The 22,131-nt window shown below is 38.1% G+C and overlaps 1 protein-coding gene and 1 pseudogene across 6 annotated transcripts in view; both read right to left on the minus strand.

The window, feature by feature from the left end:
- Nucleotides 1-22,131, minus strand: part of Ankrd28 (ankyrin repeat domain 28) — a 150,190-nt gene that overhangs the window by 73,905 nt on the left and 54,154 nt on the right. For 2 of the 6 annotated variants that reach the window (XM_040747752.1, XM_040747753.1), the window contains exon 2: nt 15,206-15,289. In XM_040747752.1, the coding sequence (XP_040603686.1) occupies nt 15,206-15,289 (84 nt within the window). Of the gene's footprint in view, nt 1-15,205; nt 15,290-16,388; nt 18,292-22,131 lie in introns of those variants that run through there. The other 4 variants (XM_040747750.1, XM_040747751.1, XM_040747754.1 and 1 more) reach the window with 4 other exon arrangements.
- LOC121140946 lies at nt 4,929-10,193 on the minus strand (annotated as a pseudogene).

Below are 22,131 nucleotides of genomic sequence, written 5' to 3' on the forward strand. Positions count from 1 at the left end.
ATGCCAGTAATTCAAATTCCAGGGATGGTAACATGGGGGGCAGAGACAGGCAGATCCCTGGTTCCTGGACTAGGCAGCCTTGCCTACGTGACAATATTCAGGTCAGCTGGAGACCTTATCTTAATCAAAAGGTAGAAAGCTCTTGAGGACTGACAGACTCCCATGCATAGACAAGCATCTGCACCAATGTATCCCCCCATCCATACACTAAATGAAGGAAGGGACTGTGGCATATGCTTGTAAGCTGAGTGCTGAGGGATGCAGATAAGAGGGTCCCTGGGGAAATGCTCAGCCTTTCAATGAGAGATTCTGTCTCAAAGAAAAAGCAGACATCTCTCGAGGGCTCAAACGATTTCCATGTCCCAGGCAAGCAATGTCCATGTGTTAACTGCTCCCCCTTCACTATTTACACATTTCTAAAAGATTGGGGCCGAGTGGCAAATACTTGCAATCTCAGCATCTGGAAAGCAAAGACAGGACATCCCTGGGTCTCACAGGCCAGCCACACTAGCCCAATTCGTGAGCTCTAGAACAATGAATCATGTTTCAAACAAACAGGATTTTCTGGCCTTCACGATAGGTGGATGGATGGATGGATGGATGGATGGATGGATGGATGGATGGATGGATGGATGGATGGATGCATGGATGGATGCATGGATGGATGCATGGATGGATGGAGGGATGCATGGATGGATAGATAGATAAGATAGACAGACAAGAGCGAGAACATACATGGGGAACAGGATGATGTCTTTAACAAGCCATCAAAGGCATTAACTGTAAATGAGAACTTGGACTAAGTTAAAATTAATACCCCATGTTCTAGGATACCACAAAGAATTAAGACAACCTGGAATGCAAGAATAGAATTTATAGCACCTACAACTCAAAGGGGGCTCATTCAGAATATGAAAAGCTACTACAAATCAAAGAGAAAACTCAAAAGAAAATGGGCAAGAGATTTAGGAGGCTGGCTGTGTGTACACATGTCAAATAAACTCATTAGAAGCAACTCAACACTCCCACACACACAAAAATAACATTATTATATAATGTGGCACGTCCAGCGGCAAGGGGTCTCAGAGTTTAAGGCCACCCTGATCCACATAGTAAGGTTTGAGACATCCAGGGTTACACAGAGACTCTGTCTCAAAAAAATAAACTAAAACAGCAAAAGCAGCAGCAATAGCATTATAATACTTTACTGTAGCCTATTATATGTGCAGAAGCTTCATTTCTGAAAATGAGATATAACCTTAATTAAAATACTTTATAGCTTAAGGATGCCAATGATTACTTGAGCTACTGAAAACACTACTGACTTGCTCAGTTTACAGTTGTCAAATTACTTTAATGTTTAGAAACTATGTTTGCAAAGTTCAATAAAATGAGCCACGTCTGTATAATTAAGAGATCCATTCAACTTTATTGTATAATATTAATTTATAAAGTATTAAAAGGACTCTTCAGTGTGTAACTTGGCAGTCAATGAAAGGTCACTTTTCCTGTAAATTTTGGTTTTGAGACAGTCTCAGTCTGTTTTCCAGGCTGTTCTCAAACTTATGTACAACTCTCCTGGCCCTACCCTTGAGTGCTACAGTTACAGGCATAAGCTATAACACTAGACTTAAACTCATTGTTTTAATCTACAAATCTTCAGGGGTTCACTCATCTAAATTTGTCATAAATGTAAAGGTTTCCTTTCTTTTTCTTTCTAAGACAGAATTTTGGTCTGTAACCCAGGCTGACATGGAACTTCCAATGTAGCCAGCCGGCTTTTGAACTCAAAATTTTCCCGCTTCTAACTCCCAAGTTCTAGGATTACAGGTATGTGCCACCATGCCTGGAAAAAGTCCATCTTTTCTGCTCTTCAGGATTTGGGATCATAAAGAACTATCTGTTACAGAACTCTTGCAATAACAGCTATTATAGTTAAATACTACCTTTGGTTTCCTAGAACTGAAAGGGATTCCCACAAAAGATATAAATAGGACTAGGGACAGTTCTCAAATAGGGCTGGGAACATGTCTCAGTTGTAAAGTACTGACCTTGTAAGCATGAGTAAGTCTAACCCCAGCATGGGTGTGCATGTGCGAGTGTGCAGTGTTGGGGAGGTGGAGACATAGGATCCCTGAAACTTCTGGGCCACCAGTCCCTCCTAATTAGTGATCCCATGGTTAACGAAGGAAGCTGTCTTAAAGGAGGATGACATTCCTAAGAATGGTTCACAAAGTTGCTCTGTGTCTTCTACAAAGGCATGCATACATGCAATTTTAAAAAAGGAAGTAAATGCTATAATAGGAAGCATACATTAGTTTGTAGAGGCAGCCTTTTCTTTTGCATTAATTTCTGGATTAAGAAGTTTGGTAACATTTTCTTTTAAAAACAGCTTTATTGAAATGCTATTTGCAAACATACTGAATACACAATTCAGTGCTGTGTGATAATAGGTTACACACATATCTTCACAACCAATCTTAGAACAACTTATCATGCCAGAGAAGCTTCTTTCTCTTAAACCAGCAGTTCTCGGTCTGTGAGTCACAATTCCCACAAGGGCCAAACATCAGATATTCTGTGTAGCAGATATTTATAGTATGATTCATTAATAGTAGCAAAACCACAGCTATGAAGTAGTAATGAAATGTTATGGATGGGAGTCACTACAACACAAGGAATTGTATTAAAGGATCAAAGCATTAGGAAGATTGAGAACCACTGTCTTAAACCATCCTCCTCACTTTCATGATAGATAGATAGATAGATAGATAGATAGATAGATAGATAGATAGATAGACAGACAGACAGACAGATATTCAATCTATCTCTGTGGGTTTGCCCCTTCACTTACTTATCTCCAGGGTTTGTTTATAACCATAAAATCACTAGTATTTCATTTTATTGATGAATAATACTCCACTGTAGGTTATACCACATTTTTTATTCACTCAGTTGAAGGAAATTGAACTGCTTACACTTTTGTTGTCTATTACCAGTAATACTGCCACAGACATTTATTTTTATGTAGGAAATCATGCTGGGTGATAGTGGCACATGCTTTTAATCCCAGCACCCAGGAGGATCTCTGGGAGTTGAAGGCCAGCCTGGTCTACAGAGCTGGATTCCAGGACAGCCAGGGATACAGAGAGAAACACCCTGTCTCAAAAAAACAGAAAGTAACAACATAAACAAAAATGAAAGGGTGAGGGAGGGAGGAGAAAATCTTTATATAGACTTGTTTTTTACTTTTATTTTTTAATGAGGTATATCCTTAGGAATGAAACAATTGGGTAATATGGCAATTCATATTTAGACTTGAACCACCTTCCATCCTTAGCAGAGCAAACAAGGACTCCAATATCTAGATATCTTTGACATCATTTGCTACTATCTGTCCTTTTGAATTATCTACATCAACCCAGGCACTGTGGCACATGTCTTTAATTACAACACTCAGGAAACAGATCTCTGAGTTCAAGGTGCTCCTGGTGTACCACAGTGAGTTCCAGGCCAGCTAGGGTAACACAATGAGACCTTGCCTAAAACAAAACAAAAAGCAAAACCCAAACCAAACAAACAAAAATACAACTCCATCCCAGTGTGTAGTGAATGGCATCGTAATTGTGATTCTGATTAGCATTTCCCTGATGGCTAATCATCTTCTGAATGTCTTCATGTGCTTATCAACCATTGTACACTTTCATTGGAGGTGTGATTGGGCTATTTATCTTTTTATTAACGATACAGGAACAAACAAACATAGCTTGTCCTATGTCTGTGGCCAATGTGTCAAATTTAGGTTTCCTATTACCATCAGGAAACAGGCTATCAGTCCTGCTGTGAATTTGTTTGGATGACCTTTAATTCAAATTCAGTCCTAACACTCCCTACTTGGGAGGTAGTATTAAATGACACAGAAGAGGGCTCTCAGTTCCTCAAGAATGCCCACAATTCAGAAACTAGTAACAAGCTCCATGGTGTTTTTTTCTGTGCTTCTGACTCTAAATTAAGGTTCCCAAGACCTCCCCCAGTCTTCCTATGAATATGCCATTCCTTCAGTGACTCCTATATGTGATCACACAGACCTTCAGTCTTTCTTCTCCAGAGGCTAGGAGGTGGACAGGAAAGACCACAAATAATGCTTTGGTCTTTCAGGTGATCAACTACTTGAAGCTATTTAGGGGTCCTTCGATTAGTCATCTAACTAACATACACTTAAGCTATCTAACTATCACACTTAAAAGATGTATCAAATGAGAAGAAAGTCAAATACTTTATAATATCAGATTCTACTAAAAAGCCAAGAATGTGGCCCAAAGATGTACACTGACAATTCTTATCCAGCACTCATGAGGATACGAATTAACAATATACACTATAAAGTGCTATGTACACACACAGTCTATAGGCCACATGAATATCCTATAGAAACACAAGTGTATATATACTATGTATACCAGAGACATGTTTAAAATAAGTTTCATTGTCCTAACACACAAAAACTGAACATAACCCAACAATAGCAGGATGTAAAAACTGTGTTGTATATTTATTGGAACCAGGCAAAAATCTTAAAATAAGCCTACTATAGAAAAGAACTCAGATCAGGGCAGTGGTAGAGCAAGCCTTTAATCCCAACACTCAAGAGGAAAACAAAGACAGTTCCCTGAGATTTCTGAGTTGAGGCCAGCCTGATCTATACAGTGAGTTCCAGAACAGCCAGGGATACACAGAGAATCCCTGTCTTGAAAAACATAAAAATGAAAAAGAGAGAAAGAGAAAACAACTCAAACTCAACTAATAATAGATTGTATATGATCTACTGCATTCAAAATATGAAAGATTATATTATGATCAGAAATTTAAAAAATTAAGACTAAGATTTTAAAAATAAGATTTATTTGATAATTGAGACTTACAAACAATTTTGGGTTCTGTAAGAACAATACATACTTGTAACTGCTGAGTCATTTCTCTAGTCCCAAATGTAAAAATTTGACCTTTCTGTAGACACAAATGGCAATTTGCGGTGCTAATATTCAGAACAACAAGAGAGGAGAAAAAACCTGGACATTTATAAAATATTAACTAGGGGCCATTTAAACTAAGGGGGGGAGGTGTACCAGTAATGGCAGAAGATGCAGGCTCTAAAATGGGATGTTCAAGTTAACAACAGTAGCTAAAACCAGACCTCTAATCCTAGATACTCAGAAGTCTGAGCAGGAATACTGAAAATTCAAGGCTTGCCTGGGAATCTCACTGAGAACACAAGGTCTGTGTCATCGCCCTGGCCTCCCATTGCCCCCCTCCAACCCCGTTTCTCTGTGTAGTTTTGTCTTGGAACTCACTCTGTAGACCAGGCTGGCCTTGAATTTACAGAGATCTGCCTGCCTCTGCCTCCTGCGTGCTGGGATTAAAGGCGTGAGCCACCACTGGTTAGGAAGTTTCAAAGTTTTAAGAATGCTGGAGAGATGTCTCTGGTTAGGAGCACTTGCTACTCTTCTTGGAGGACCAAGATTTGACATAGTGCTCACAACTTTAATTCCAGTTCCAGAGGATTCAACACCCTCTTCTGGCCTTTCCTGCCATGGCTCACAGACATACATGCAGGTAAAACACTCATATACATAAAACAGTAAACAAAAAATTTATAAAAGTTAAGGAGGTGAATAAGAGAGGTGAGGATATAGCTCTTGCTTTGTACATGTCAGATTCTATGTTCAATTCTTACCACCAAAAAACAAAGCATATCTATTGAGTTGTTTTATTCCTTTGGGAAAGATTATTATTTTGAGCTCAAGACTGTTGCTAGAAAAACAAAAATACTATGCACACTCTTTATATCCCTGAATACCAATTTGATTCTATATGGACACTAAAGACTAAAAGAAATTCTGAAGATTTGTGTAAAGTAATCTTGGAGATGCAAAAAAGCAACCCAGTTTCTACAAACATTCCCTGAATGCTATTTCTTTTCCAAACTAACGTTAAATACTTGCCAATTACATTTTGCACCTGATTTTTTAAAAAGCATGTATGACACATCCTAAAACAATTCACTTACTCTGTTTTACTGGTAAAGGAAAACCTCTTTGAAATAACTTTGGTGAGATATATTCAAATCCTTGATTCTTTATAAAACTAAATAACAAAAGCTGGGAAGCTGGTTCAGTGTGCAAGAGTGGCTGTTCTACAAGCAAGAGGACCTAAATTCAAACCTCCACCACGTAAAAAGCAGGCGTGGCTGCTTGTGCACTTGGGCACCTGAGTGCCCAGATAACAACAGAAAATAAGTGTAGTGTTATGTGTAGTGGTTTTTTTTTTTTTTTTTTTTTTTGGTTTTACAAGACAGGGTTTCTCTGTATTGTTTTGGAGGCTGTCGGTCCAGCCTGGCCTGTGTAGTGTTACTTTAAATATGTAACTCAGATGAATTTAATCTACAAGTGATGATAAGGCATGAAAATTGTTTCAAGGCTTCCTAGCAAATTTATAAAAACTGTATTTATTTAATAATTACAATCATTCATTTCATAGTAGAAAATCTCAACTATATATTTTCTTTGTGAATACAGCTTGAGTGGGATTGATCAGGCAAGTTTTCCCTTTGAGTTCTAACTCAATTTTGAATGTATCAGCTACTTAGACTTGGCTCATATGTACCAATATCTAGCAGCATGATCTGAAATGCAAGCCCCTTGTTACCAAAAGCAGTGGTCAGCATCCATCCTGTCTCTACTCCCTCACCCTGCCCAGGTTTCCATAATTTCAGTTACTTTTATGATCTTGTGTTTGATTTGATAATCTTACAATCCTAACTTTTCTCTCTGTAACACAATAATAAAAGCCTAGCTTGTCAGAAAAAGCTCTAATGATAAGAACTTTTAGTAAATGGCTTTTCTAGAAGTTGGAGTTCCTGACCTGAGCACTGAGCATAAAATAATCTGAATGTGATTTCTCCAAAATGTAGGTGCTGCCAATGGAACAGTGAATGGGAGTAGGGAAGGGGTTTAGTAAGGCATTTCTAATATGATTAGGTGATAAAGAATTCTCATGAGAGTCAGCAAGATGGCTCAATGGGTCAAGCTGCTTGCTGCCAAGTCTGATCTGAGTTTATCATACATTTATAATCCCATCACTATAGGTTAGGGGCACATAAACATGCAGATTCCTGGAGCTTGCTGGCCAGCCAGTTTGGCTGGATAAGTAACTTCAGGATCAGTGAGACTTGTCTCAAAGAATACGGCAGAGTGACAGAAAGGCACTGAATACTGACATTTGATCTCCATTTATATACACACATGTGCATACACACACATACACAGAAGTCTCACAGAGATTAATTTTAATCTCTAAAAGGACAGCAGCTTTTTTCTTCATATAAAAGTAACTACTAATAGCAACTAAAACCCCTAGCAACTATCCATAAGTATTACCCTTGTAAATGTCCAAAAAAGCTCTGCTGTATGTTTAGGGACCCTGCTGGATAACACAAACTGAGAAACCATATTAAAAGGGTACAGTAAGTTCCATTTTGCTTAGATCATACTTCATCCAAAATAGCACTGCACTACATAGAGGATTCTTCTGGGATCCCCTTTTTCTTTTCTTTTTTTGGGAACAGAAAACAATTTTATTGCTTATATCACCGAGAAAAGAAGAACATTGTTGGGGGAGGGGTGCAAAAATAATCAGACGAAATGTGCATACCTTAGGGAAGAGGAAAAAGCCTGTTAGTATGGGAGGAAGGAAAGGCGAAGACCCAAACAACCAACTTCTTGGAAGTGCCTTATTCTGCAGGAACGTCTTCCTGAGTCTGTGCTTAGAATCAGTACTTTTGAAGCACAAAACTGCTTTAAAAATACATGCTCAAAACTACCTCCAACAAAGATTTCACTTGCTTCAAGAAGGTTATAAGGTAGTGACTAGACTCTCCTCTCATTAAACCCCCACTAAACCCAAGGAAGAAACACACCATGGAACATTGATGTTTGAGCAGCAAGTTAATAAATAGTGTTTCACTATCCCAAAAGATAGCACCTGCTCATAATTAAGGGCTAGGGCACATCTGGGCAACTATGTATTTTAAAAACAAGCACTTTATTAGAAGTGTGTTCCATAAAGAGCATGAATTTAGTTAAAACTACAAAATGCCACTACATGGAATGCCAGCATAGTAGTATTCTATTGCTGGTGTCTGTCATGCTAACCATGAAGTATTTTTGTATTGCACATGCAAAAAGCAAGGCCAAGGAGGTTAACTTAACCTGCTCTAGAACTCAATCAATAATAGGCAGAACCATGACCCCCACACAGTCTTAGGTCTGAGTTTTTGTGCTTTCTACCAAAAGTGACAACCTCAAAAACAAAAAACTTGACAATGTCACTTTACCTTTCCTCTTAATGAAAAGTCAATTAACTGTTCTAACAGTCACTTTTCAGTGGTATTTTGGTTTCTTTTACTATCAGGATCACAGTATAGCAGGGAGAAGTAATATGTTCTTTATAATCATAACACAAAGTCAAACTGGGAAGAATGGGGATATGTCCCTGAGAAGAGTGTTTCATTTTCAAATTGATTCAACTGTTTCAGGGAAAATCTAAAATTCATTAATAGAAATAGAAATGAATAAGGAACACAACAGGGCTGGGGTACAGCTCAGTGGTAGAGCATTTGACTAGTATATGCAAGGTGTTAAGTTCAATCCCCAACTTGGTTTAAAAAAAAAAAAGACACATAGATGGCTGTTGCCCTGAATCTCTTTGAAAGCATCATGGGCAGCATGACTACTTCCTAATTCTTTCCATTTGATAGATAGGACAACTGAGCATTTAAATAATTTCAAATACTAGCCCATTTTGGGTAATATAAAGCAACTGAACTAGAAAACCAATTACTATCCAGTTACTGTTGTCTAGGTTATACTGAATGTAGCTGTAGACCCTGACCAACAGGGAAATTAGGCAGCAAACCCTACATTCCGCTGTGAAGGAAAAAGGCTTGTTCTTATACCCATTTCCCCACTAAGTAACTTAGACACCTGCAGGGCCCAACTGTAGAAGCGCGAAGCACCACAGCTGAGACCAGGTCACCTATATAAACAGCGACTGTTTCCTTGTCTCCTCCTCCTTCATCCCGGTAGTCACTTCCCAACTGTCCCCCCTTGTTCTTCAGGGTTAGCCACAGGAACATGAACACAATTCTCTTTCTTCTTCCATTTGGTTTTCTTAGTGTCTCTTTCCTCCATTTCCTCAGAGCTGCTAGCTGCTGAATCATCTGACTGGGAAGTAGCCCTTTCTCCCTCCAAAGATAAAGACTTTTTTCTGGATTTTTTTCTTGCTCTTGTGTAGCTGTTTCCTTTTCCCGGCACTAGAAGTTCCAGTTTCTTCTGAGAACTCACTTGAGGAATCTGCTGTTGTATCCATAGCTTCCTTTTTGTTTTTCTTCTGTCTTTTGTGGGACCATTTTTTCTGCTTCTTTCTATGGGATTTCTTTGACTTCTTATGTTTTTGATTTCCAGGCAGATGCTTTCACCTGGGAAGATGTTTTTTCCCCATTGGTAATGTCTTGATGGTCACTGTCTGTTTCAAACTCTTCAGGATACAACTCTTTATAACCACTGTGTCCCCATGTGTCTGGCATGTTAGATTCATAATCATATAACTTCTTGTTCCAGGATTTAGCCTTAAGAAAATCATCTTCTAGGGCCCCAGACGTTTAATTCTTTGGCCTCCAGTAGTCTGACTTTCCTCATCCGACCTGAGCTGCTAGGTACCATGTTCCTTCTTGTCCCCTGATAAGAATCCTCCATTTGCTTCTCTAGTTCTCTGATTTTCCACATCAGATTCCTCCTGAATCTTATTGTGAGCATCTGTATGCTGGATGACATTCCTCAGGAGGACTTTCCCCAGTGGAACCCATGACATTCTTTAATCCCTTGATCTGTGCTCCGCAGCCCCGTTTCTATTTGAGTGGAAAACTAAAGCTAGAGGTAGACTCTAAATTCAGAGTCCTAGCATCTGATACTTCTCTGTAGACAGTCTTACCCCATGGGAGACACTGAGGGTTGCAGGGCCGGAGCGTCTACAGTCAGGAGGAGGACAGTGAGGGCCACAGAAAGGTGTTAAGAGAAGCTTTTTCTTTGCTAGCCGCTTCGGTTTATCCCCGCCAGTTGCCTGGGCTCTGCTGCTTTGTAGACCTCAAATAACACACAAGACGCTATATTAATTATGAAGCTGTTGGCCTTGCTTGTTTCTTCCTGGCTAGCTCTGCTTTAAGCAATTACCCCATAATTGTTAATCTCAGTATGTTTCTTACCGGAGAGGTTTCCGGGCTTCCTACCCCAATGGCGTTACATCTCGACTCTCTTGTGTTTCTCCTTCCCAGAATCCTCCTGGACACCTAGCCCCACCTATCTGGATTCCTATAGGCTCAACAGTACTTTATTGACAAATAACAGGCAAATAACAGGACTTCCCCAACAGAAAGGAGCAGCTGTGCATTCTGGCCAGTGGATATGCATCACCATAAAGAACTTTCCTCCAGGTGAATGATTCATCTCAGGTATGGAAATGCTAAAGTCACAGTACTTGTAATTTAAATACCTTAGCCTTTTGTTTGACACAGACTGCCAGAGCATGTAAGCTTTTCCCAACATACTCACAAACTCTTTTTGCTTAGCTGGAAGTAATGTCATCTTCAGTAAGAATGGCTATGTTACAGGAAAGAGGGCTTGTTAAACAGATTGAGTACAAAGGAAAAAATTAAGCATTTCAAATGAAACACCATTTACATTAGGAACAAAAAGCATAGAATATAGAAAAACCTGACAAAAATAATATTCAATGAAAGTATAAAATATTGGCAAAAGAAACTTGCCTAAATACATAAGCTAAAAAAATCTAAATATTGTGCATGCCTACCAATCCTAGAGATTTTAACTATTGTGAATATCATTTTGACACTGAATGATGAAATATAAATATTTTTTCTGCTAGCATTATAAGACTGTTCTTTGAGTAAAAGAAAGTAGCATTTTTTAAAAAAAGTTTCTAAAGTCAAATTTTGTAACACTAACTTTTACCACTCCAGATACAGACAAACAATTTCTACTTGTAGAAAAACAGCTTTCCTGTAAGAATGGATCAGATTTTTCTCTGAAAGGGGCACCATCAATATTTCAGATTATATTATTTGAGAACTACAACATGACGTCAAATTCTTATAAAGTCTAAGGAAAGACATTTATTATTATTATTTTGGTCATATAAAATCAAGAGAAACAAATGAACTTTCCTGTGTAAAATCAGGAAGGCATTCAAAGTCACTGAAGATTTTTGGAGAATCCTAAATTTGGGTTTAAGAATGACTCTGAAGCTCATTAATGTAATCCTACATATTTACAACAAAAGTATACATAACATTAGTGCTTAAGTAAATAGGATTTGTTCAAAGCTGTATGTCAAAAATGAAGAAAATTCTATTCATAGTCCAAATGTTCTTTATACTATAAACACCAATATATCTTTAATTGCTCTTATCTATCCCTAGTGGTTTACAGTGTTTCTTTCATAAACAACTTTTCATTTTTCCAACAGTTTGCTATTTCTGTTGTAAAAGAACCAGCTATCCTTGTTAAGTTACACATGTAAGCCACTATTTTTCTGTTCCTCCTTCCTATGAAAATTTGGACCCACTCCAGACACAGCAATCAAAACAAGCCTCTATTCTTTCCCCAAGAAACAAAGCAGGCAACAAATCATAACTGACATAAGCAAATTAGACAAACAGACTGACACCTGTAACCACCAAGACGTCAGGGGCTGTTTTGCCAGTATTCTAGGAAAAATGTTTGCCCCTAAGGAAATCTAGAAATATTCTCTCTGCTTTGTCTGTTTTGAGTATGTGCAGTTGTTACTCATTTCACTCTGTCAAGACTCTGGTCCAAAACTCAGTATTGTTAGAAGACGGACTGATAATCAATCATCTTGCTCTGGAGTAAATTATTCAACTATCATACTAAGACCCTGAATTTGACCACCGACACTACAACAAACAACTACCATCAACAAGTTAAGCATACAATAAGATTCCATTTACTTAGCCACTAAATTGCCTTGAGTTCAGATCCCCAGGAGCTATGCAACAGCTAAGGATAGAAGCAAGCTTCTGCAAGCCCAGTCAGAGCTGCAACCCCAGATAGGCAAATCTCTAGCTTAAGTAAAAGACCCTGGCTCAAAATCTAAGGAGAAGAGAAACTCTAGGAGACATCCAGTGTCAACATCTAATCTCCACATGCAGAAACATGAGCATGCACACGCGCACGCACACACGCACACGCGCGCGCACGCGCGCACACACACACACACACACACACACGTGAGCACGCCATATACACACTTGGACAAAATAACCTTTAAAAACACGAAATCTGAGTTTCAAGGAGTAGAATTCTTCAACACTTAACCTTTGTTATTACTAGGAACCTGTTACAGTTTCCTCAAAGAAAGGTCACTGATATTTCTTATATTGCTAACTGCACACACCTTTAATGCCAGCACTTGGGAGGCAGAGGCAGGAGGATCTCTGTGAGTTCAAGACCAGCCTGGTCTATAAGAGCTAGTTCCAGGACAGCCTCCAAAGCCACAGAGAAAAAAGACTTTTTGTTTAAGGTATTTTGATTAGATAAAGTAGAGAAGCAATGGTGCCTACGAGCTTTGTAATGATGGAGTAATTAGCCATGGTAATTAGATTATTCCTGAGATCCTCACCAAATTAAAAAAAATGCTAGTATTATTAAAGGTAAAGATTAAAAACCAAAAAAATAGTGTATGTTTATTTATCTTCTGCTCATACATTTATACCCCTACAACTATTTCCTGTGCTAGGCAAAGTGGATTTGCTAAGACAGCCTAATTAGGTGAAGTGAACCATATACTCCATTTAAAATAAATAAATCTTGAATTAGGTACATGCTTCTTCAGCTAAATATAAACCAAGAAGTCATTTACTTAAAAAAGGTCTTAAGTAGTCCCTAGGTCAGTACTCCATGTTCTTAGAAATCAACCATTTGAGCCAATAATACAAATCTATGCAGATAAGCTGAATTTTAAAAAAGATAAACTTTTAAATATCTACCAACACTAAATGGTCACAGTACTCTTATATAAAGGTAAAAAGAAACATCAGAGTTCAAGATGTGCTTCAGTATATGCTTTCTTATAATTACAAAAAAAGTTTATAATATCAGTTTTGGTGTTGTTACAGCAGCTTAGAAGTCATGAGTCTTTTCATGCCATCCTTAGCTCAGAGGAACATTTGTTTCCAGAAAATATTTATAAATTAATGAAATTATTTTGTCTTACTAAATTATATTCTTTAAGCAAGTTTAATAAGTTGAAAAAGGCCAGCAGGACCCTATTTCAGAACAAACAGCCCTATAATATATATGTAAATATCTCTTACATATCTTCTTACACTTTCCAGCGTGTCAGCTTTCAGTATCACATCCTCTCTCTCTCTCTCTCTCTCTCTCTCTCTCTCTCTCTCTCTCTCTCTCTCTCTCTCTCTCTCTCTCTCTCTCTCTCTCTCTCTCTCTCTCTCTCTCTCTCTCTCTCTCTCTCTCTCTCTCTCTCTCTCTCTCTCTCTCTCTCTCTCTCTCTCTCTCTCTCTCTCTCTCTCTCTCTCTCTCTCTCTCTCTCTCTCTCTCTCTCTCTCTCTCTCTCTCTCTCTCTCTCTCTCTCTCTCTCTCTCTCTCTCTCTCTCTCTCTCTCTCTCTCTCTCTCTCTCTCTCTCTCTCTCTCTCCCCACCCCCGACAGGGATTCTCTGTACCTTTGGAGCCTGTCCTGGAACTCGCTTAACAGACTAGGCTGGCCTCGAACTCACAGAGATCCACCTGCCTCTGCCTCCAGAGTGCTTGGGATTAAAGGGGTGCACCAGCTGCATCTACTATATTCTTAAATTCAAAACGTTTTCAAACAATTAGCCCCTTGTAATTGAGTCTAATTAAAAATCAAGAGTCTTTGTATGTGTACGTGTGTATGTATGTACGTATGTACGTACCTACCTACCTACACAGAGCCACACAAATACGACCTACGAAAATAGAAAGACTATTTGAAAAGAGTAAGAGATAGGGAGAATAGGAAAGGGTAATGCAGAGTAAATAGGAAGAAAGTACATGATTTATTTGAACAAAAATGTCATTAATAAAGCCCACCATTTTGTATAGCAAATATACACTAATAAAAAGTCTTCATATAGCTCTCATATTTATAGAAATCACATCTGATCTCATAATCCAATTAGATACATCTTAACTTTACAAAAATCTTTTCCATCAAGTTTTTAAAAGCACTCACATATCTAAAAAAAATTATGAAATATCATATTTGCAATGAATGATATTTCAAAATGATTCAACAAAAGAAAAAATGTGCATCCTCCCCCTTCCTTGTTATGAGAATAAACAGTAAAATATTATCAATGCTGAACCAAGGAAAGGGTCTTCAGACTATTTTTTCAACATTCCTGTATTTGAAATTTTCAAAGTAAAAAGTTTAGAGTCTGAGCAAATGGGAGCTCACTAACCCCAGTCTGGCAGCTGGGGAACCAGCATAAGACCGAACCAGGCGCCCTGAATGTAGGGACCAGTTGGGAGGCCTCAACAGTCTATGTAGCCTTTGCCAGTGGGACCAGTATTTATCCCTAGTGCACTAATGGGCTGTGCAGGGATCCTCTCTCAGCCTAGATACACAGGGGATGGTCTAGGTCCTGCCCCAATTGATGTGACAGACTTTGATGATCCCCCATGGGAGCCCCCCCCCCCAGGAAGAGATGTGAAGTGGGACAGGGGGCTGGTTGGTTGGTTGGTTGGTGACGGAAATGGGAGGAAGGGAGGGAGAGGGAACTGGGACTGTTATGTAAAATAAGACTGTGTTTAATTTAATTTAAAAAAAAAAAGTTTGGAGCCAAACCCTTCTCCATTGGCTTTGAAGAGCTGTGGGTTTTCAGATACATCCAGTGTACCCCTTTTGATCTCAAACAAGACTCTCCTGCCTTGACTGAAAACAACTGTTGCAGAATTATGTTTTCAAACAAAAACATGCAAGCAAAATCACATATTAAGAAAGAGGGCTTTTTTGTCTTTTGTGGAGGGGGAGTGGTAATTAAAAAGGTTGGTGTAAGTGAATTAACTGCTTTACCTGAAAGTTAACATCTTCTTTCTTAAATATTAGTGCTCGAACTTCATCTGGATCACCATTAAATATAGCTTGCACAAGTGATGGCTGAAAAAAAAGGAGTAAAACATTAATCACATCATATGTATAATTCTAAAGATATTTTTGCATGATTTATAAGTCTAATATTTATTTTCTCCCCTGCAGCCATAATTTTGGAGGGGGTAAGGAATATAAATCAGACATTTCATATCAAAGTATAGGGTTCATCCTGGGGGAATAGTAAAGAAGCCTAACTAATAAATCTTTTCAAAAGCAATTTGAACAAAATTAAGTAATAGAATAGACACTCATTTTATTTCTCATGTGAAAGCCCTTTGCTTATACATGATGAAAACAAAGACATACAAATATAAGTCTGATAATTCAAATCTATTTTTGGAATAGAACCAGCCAAATAAGCAATTCCTAATCCACTGAAGGCTATGAAAGAAGAAGGTTTTGAAAAGGTTTGTTCAGGGCATGAATATAACATACATAGGATTCTCACTATGTGTATAAAATGACAGAAACCCCAGAAAAGAAATTTAGCAACTGATAAAAAATAACTACTAGTCAGAGACCAAAAAAACAGTATACATCTGAGTAACATGAAAAGACAAACATATGCATGTCTAAATATAATTTCCTAATCAGCAACAAAGACTCTGCAAGGTATCATATTCATATTATACTAGTCAAATAAGGAGTTAGCTGACAACAGCATTCAAAATAAGGTTAAGGATATATTCTGGTTCTTTTTAATATAGTCTTGCACGCAAATAGGCAAAATTCTTTCTAGAAAAGGCTAAGCCTTGACGTTGTTGTAGTAATCAACCTTTTCAAAAGTATGTAAGTCCCTGATTCTTGTCAGATCAGTTCTAAAACCAAAAGAAAACAAGAGCATGCTTTCATAACTACTTCTTGGTTTATTTTCAAGTCCTCATAAGGAGATGAATAGATGTAGTCTAAAGTGGGACCAAAGTATTTGAAAAAGAAGAACTCAGAAATGTGCTCATTTTACACACAAATACTACATCATACAAGTATCATAGAAGCCTGGAGCTTCTAATGCAACTAGTAAAATCGAACTCAGTGTATTCCTTCAAAATTAAATTTATATAATTAGCTCTATAAAATATAATCAACAAAAACTCTCATAGCTTACCAATACATTTCCAGAAGGTGGAGAATGTAGAGATTTACTTTCCTGGGGCAAGTTAGAAATGAATACAGGAGAATCATCTTCTACCTCCTCCAAAACAACAATACACACTCGACTCATTCGCTCTTTTAAAACATTAAGCTTCAAGCTATGTGATAGAAGACAGAGTGGGAAGAGTGCGAGCAGCTTTTCCTCCTCTTCTGTATACCACTTATGAACATTCTCTGAGCAGTGCTGCTGGTTTACAGTGAGCAATAGTACAGAAACTGAACTTTAAAATTATGAAACATAACTCCCTAGAAATAAAAACCTATTTCTTTTTTTTGCCGCGTTACTGCAGACAATGTGTCAATAATTAAAATTCAAGTCTAGGGCTAATTCTTTCAAAAATACTTTTCTTTCACCAAAATAGTTAAATTGTTAAAATGAGCTCTGAAATTTACTTGTACAAAACAATCATTGTTTTGGGTGACACGACACCACACCATAAAAAATGAAATTAGAAACAACTGCTGTGATAGAGGTGGCCACCGATATCCCCCCTCTTGTCTGCAAGGTCATATAGTTACCAGTAGGCTGAGCGGCTTGTAGCTGAAAATAAAACAGATTCTCACTATTCTGTTTCCACTTGTAATTTGTCTTCATTTTTTCAGCTTCACTGACTTCATACAGATATTATCCAGACAACAAACCCTGAAATATAGAATTTAACATAACCCTGACAATGAAGCTCAGGGGCTGACAGCGCCCTCTGTGTTTAGGGAAGAAAGAAAAGCGGCTACCACTCTGCACTAACAGCAGAGCTGCAGCACGTTTACACGTGATGAGTCAGATCGCAGGAGACAACAGGACTTCTGGTACCAGAACACAAGTTGATTAATCCAGACTTCGCACAGAGGAGATGAAACGCAGACAGCTTTATCCTGTCAGTAACATGGGCAAGGCAAAGCTTTCATTCTTTCTCCATCAGGCAGTCGTTTCTGGCTGCCCAGTAAAAAGACACAGGCACCAGGCAGAAATGGTGTCAGTGGAGAATCCTAGCACAACAAGCAGACAGCAAACGAATCAGAAGACCTTTGAGCTCCAGTTACTGCTTCAGAGTTTTCATTTTAAAGAGAAGGGAAGAAAGTAGTTTATCACCCCAGTATTTCCTTTCATCTCTACAGGAGTACAGCTTCCATTAAACAGTCTTCATTCAGAGGAAAAACAGCAGACTGTGCATCTTCTCTGAGCCAACTACTTTATTCAGTCATTTGCCTCTGTGCCAATACAGTTCCCGTCCCCGGTGACAACCGCTGCAGTTACCCTTTTCAGTTGATTTCAGACGCTTTCCTGTTCCTCGGATGATCTTTCAAAAGGCCTCTGATATCCTCAAACGAGTAGGTTCTTGAGAAATATCCACATAACCTCAGAATTGGTCCCACAGAAGCGTTTCAGCAGAGCAACAGTCTGAAGAGCAAGCCCGCAGACCCGCAGGATGAAATGCCTAGTAATGCTCACATGTTACACTTACCAGAGAGCTGAGCTGCTCAGGATGTAACTTCCTCTAGCAGGAGAAAAAAATAGTGCATTTGGACAGCCTTCACAATTAGAGGGTTCATGCCAGTTCTGTGACTAATTCAGATCAAACTGAAAATTCTATAACTGAAAAATAAGTGCGCTTTTAACATTTTCCACTAAAAGCCACAAGGAAATCTGGTGTACTGCCTCTGCTGACTAACACAGGCTTTAGCAAGTAAACAGTCCCAAACAGATTAACTGCTTTCATATGCGACAGTACAGCAAATGTTTAACTCCATGACAGCAGCTGCAGTAAGAATGTCTGTGAATTCATAAAGAGAGGAAAGAGAAATATTCTATCAGATTTAAAACCATGAACCTAAGTGCATTTCTCTTATTTTTCTCAAGACCTTTTCCTTCCTCTCCTCCCCTCTTCTCTCCTTCTTCTCCCCCTTCAGATGTATGTTATTTTCTAGAATGAAAAGAGGTTTAAAGAAAACAAAAGTTAAGGCTTGCTATGTCTTCTAAGTTAATGGATTCAATCATTTATTGACTCAAACTTTTTAAAGAAAAAACTTAAAATTTCATAAAGGTAGAAATCCTAATATTAAAATTTATGAACCCTTTAAATTTTCATTGAATAAATACCTTCATATATTAAAAACCCATTAAGCAGCTGTATAAAACAATTGTTGAAAATTCTTGTCCTGAATTTCTCACATGTCAAAAGAGCCCAGAAATCTCATGAGGAAAACAAACAAACAAGTCCCCAAGAGCTACAATCAAGTGTGAAAGCCAACCATTTGGGGGCTGGGGCTGCAGTACTTGTCTAGCATGTAGCAGGCCATGGGTTTAATCCTAACACCGCCAACAAAACCACCCAAACTACTTTTAAGCTGGCTTTCATTACCTTTCCCACTTTGTCCCAGACTAAGAATATTTCCCAATTTGTTACAAAGAAACACCTGCCCAACCTTGACCTGTATTTTCCCCTTTTATTATCTTATTCTTATAAGCCACCTCATGCCACTTTTGAGCACATTATGCTGGGTGCTACACACCCTCCTTTAATATAATCATCTCTGATATTCCCATTTCATACAGGAAAAAAGAACCCAGAAATTATTTGACCCAATCAACAAAATGCCTAAAATGCTTAATGCCAAAAAACATTCCTACTACCACTAAGATTTTTTTAAACTTTAATTTCTATGTGGTAAAAATGATCATTAAAGAACACCTCTAACAATATCTATTTGATTTGTGAATAAGTTGTTTTTGAATGAGCATTTTAATGCTATTCTTTGTTTAAGCCAATTTACTTATTAAACCATGGGAGTGCTTAATATAGGTAAGAATGACAGAAATTACAAACAAAAATTGCTATAAATTATAAATTACTCATCTACAGAAAAACCAACATTCATGTAGGTTCAGTAGTTATCTTCTGTGGGGAGGGAGAATGGGCTCTTGCAATGTTGCTCAGGCTGGCCTAGAACTGCTGCACTGAACAGATCTGCCTGCTTCAACAACCTCCCGATTAGATGGGGCTGTATGTATATACCACCATGTCTGCTTCCACTAGTCACTTTAAAATATGTAAAATGCTTTTAGCTCTCTTTCTCTCCCTCTCTCTCGTCCCCTCTTTCCTCTAGGCTCCAGAGGCCGGTCTCCCTTTCCCTAGTAAAAAAATCCCCCACAAAAAAATTTAAGAACAAATATGCACATATAAAAATGATGCTCTCCATCTCTATATAATTGAATCAAATATATCATCCTAATACTTGAAACATATAAAAATGAAATTATAGTAACATCCTACTCCCCAAGTTTCAGGGTTCTTCTCTAAAACAGAACCCCCCCTCACTCAAACACACAAAAAAAATAATTTTAACTTATTCCAAAGTATCTAATGTATAAGTTCACCTACTTTGACTGAAGAAGTTTCATCTGATTGGTTGAGCCCAACTTCTACACTGAAGGTTTTCCCAATCATTTTTTGGGGGGTTGGGGTGGGGATTTGAGACAGGGTTTCATTGTATAGCTCTGGTTGTGCTGGAACTTGCTTTTGTAGACCAGGTTGGCCTTGAACTCAGAGATCTGCCTGCCTCTGCCTCCTGGGTGCTGGAACTAAGAGTGTGTACCATCACTACCCAGGATCCTAATCATTCTTCACATAAAATTTATCCTACAATGTCAGCATCTACACCATGACTGGAAAATGAAGTGTTCAGTTCAACACAAATCTAATGAATTTAGAAAAATTAATAAAGGATGGCAAGATCTGGCCAACTCTACTCAAGGTCTAGCATACTGTAATAATCTAAAAACACACATAAAACCACCTTGAACAAGAATATTTATTTTAAAGACACTTACCAAAAAAATGCCATAGCATTATTTGAACAAATATTAAGTCTTATCTCTTCTATGCACAGCACATCAATATTGTGTGTATAAAAATCTTCATCTGCTAAGACATTATACAATATTAACAGGGTGCTATATCATAAACAAGAAAAATGCAAAGTACAAGAACACAAGGTACTAAAACGCAACATATACCAGAGGTTTACATATGAAATACAGACCACACACTGATGAGCAAGTAAACAGCATACAAATTCATTAACTGTACAGGCAAGAAAGGTACCTTCCAACTGTCCAGCCTCTTAAAAAGAAGAGGGCAGGTACTAATTAATGCTTTTTATAAAGCTATCCACAAACCTCACTGTTACTTTTTTTTTTCTTGTTTTAACTCACTGGTTTTTTTCCCCACAAAGAAACCAATACCAACTAGCTGGAGCTTTTAGGATCAGAACTCATTCTTACATTTGGGGAAAAGGGTTTTGAATTTTAAAAACATCATTTGGAATGCACGAATAACCTGCTCAAATGTTAGATCAATATGATCTAATAGAAATATACAGATACCTACATGAGTAATTTAAATATTCTTATATAGTAACCACATTTTAAAAGGATAAACAAAAACTGGTAAAATTACATTTTTAACATGTCCAAAATAAGATGCAGAGACCCACAGCATTATTTGGAAAGAGTCTAAATGTGGGAGGGAGTCCTCCACCAAATTCCAACCTTCAGACCTTAGAGAACCCTGCAGAAGTAGAGAGAGAAAGACTGTAAGAGTCAGAGGAGATGATGGAGGGTGAGAACAAGGGCCCCTGAATCACCTAAGCGGGGAACAAATGAGCTCACAGGGACTGAAGCAGCAAGCATGGGGCCTACATGGGTCTACACCAAGTCCTCTGGGTGTATATTATAGCTATTACCTTATGTTTTATGAGACTCCTAACTATGAGAACTCTGACTCTTGTGCCCACTCTTGGGTCTCTTCTTCCTGTCGGGTTGCCATATCCAACTTCAATTTGATAACTCTTACATACTGTAAATTAGTCCAGTCATTATGGAAATCAACATGGAAGTTCCTCAAAAAAATTAAAAACAGAACTACCAGATGACTCATCTATACCACTGTGCAGTATATGCCCAAAGGCGTCAAAGTTAGCATGTAACAGAGACGCTATGCACCCTCATTATCACAGCATTAACAACAGCCAGGCTGCAGCAGAATAAGCCCAGGTGCCCAATCAACAGTTAAAAGGGGATTAACTGATGAGTTATGATCACAAGGATGCAGAAAGGAGGTTTGTTTTCATAGGGAAGATTGATAGAAAATATTTGAAGATAAAATTTTCATTGTATTTGGTCAAAACTAAAGGAGTAATTTTTCCTATTTCATATTCTCAAATATACTTTCTTATGTCAGTAACATTTATACAGGAGTTTCCTTCAGTCTGTTTTAAGAGTGCCCCCTCTTAAAAAAAAGAAAAAACAAAAAACCCTATAGAACCCTCACAGTATTTTCCATTAGTGTGTTGTGAATAATGTATACTGATGGGAAGACAATGGTAGGGTTAACTTTTCTATGTAATGTGCAGCTTACTATTGGTTGCCTACTTATCAACATCTTAACCCCTCCCTTCTCACAGTCTACCTTCAGTTTTGTTTGGATGTCCACTTCTATACTCCACATGACTTGGAGAGTCCTAACTGGAGTAAGGGTGATCACAGTGTTCCATTCTACCTCTAAGTGACTCACTTGTAACTGATGAGCAATCTGAGCCAGCTTGCTCTGTCACATGCCAGGGAAAGTCAGCTGCAGTGCTTCTAGGAAAGACTTTTTTTGGGGGGGGGAACAGAAGGAGATGGCCCTCTTACTGGA

The sequence above is a fragment of the Mesocricetus auratus genome, unplaced genomic scaffold (genome assembly GCF_017639785.1).
Source record: "Mesocricetus auratus isolate SY011 unplaced genomic scaffold, BCM_Maur_2.0 Super-Scaffold_100006, whole genome shotgun sequence".
Lineage (NCBI taxonomy): Eukaryota > Metazoa > Chordata > Mammalia > Rodentia > Cricetidae > Mesocricetus > Mesocricetus auratus.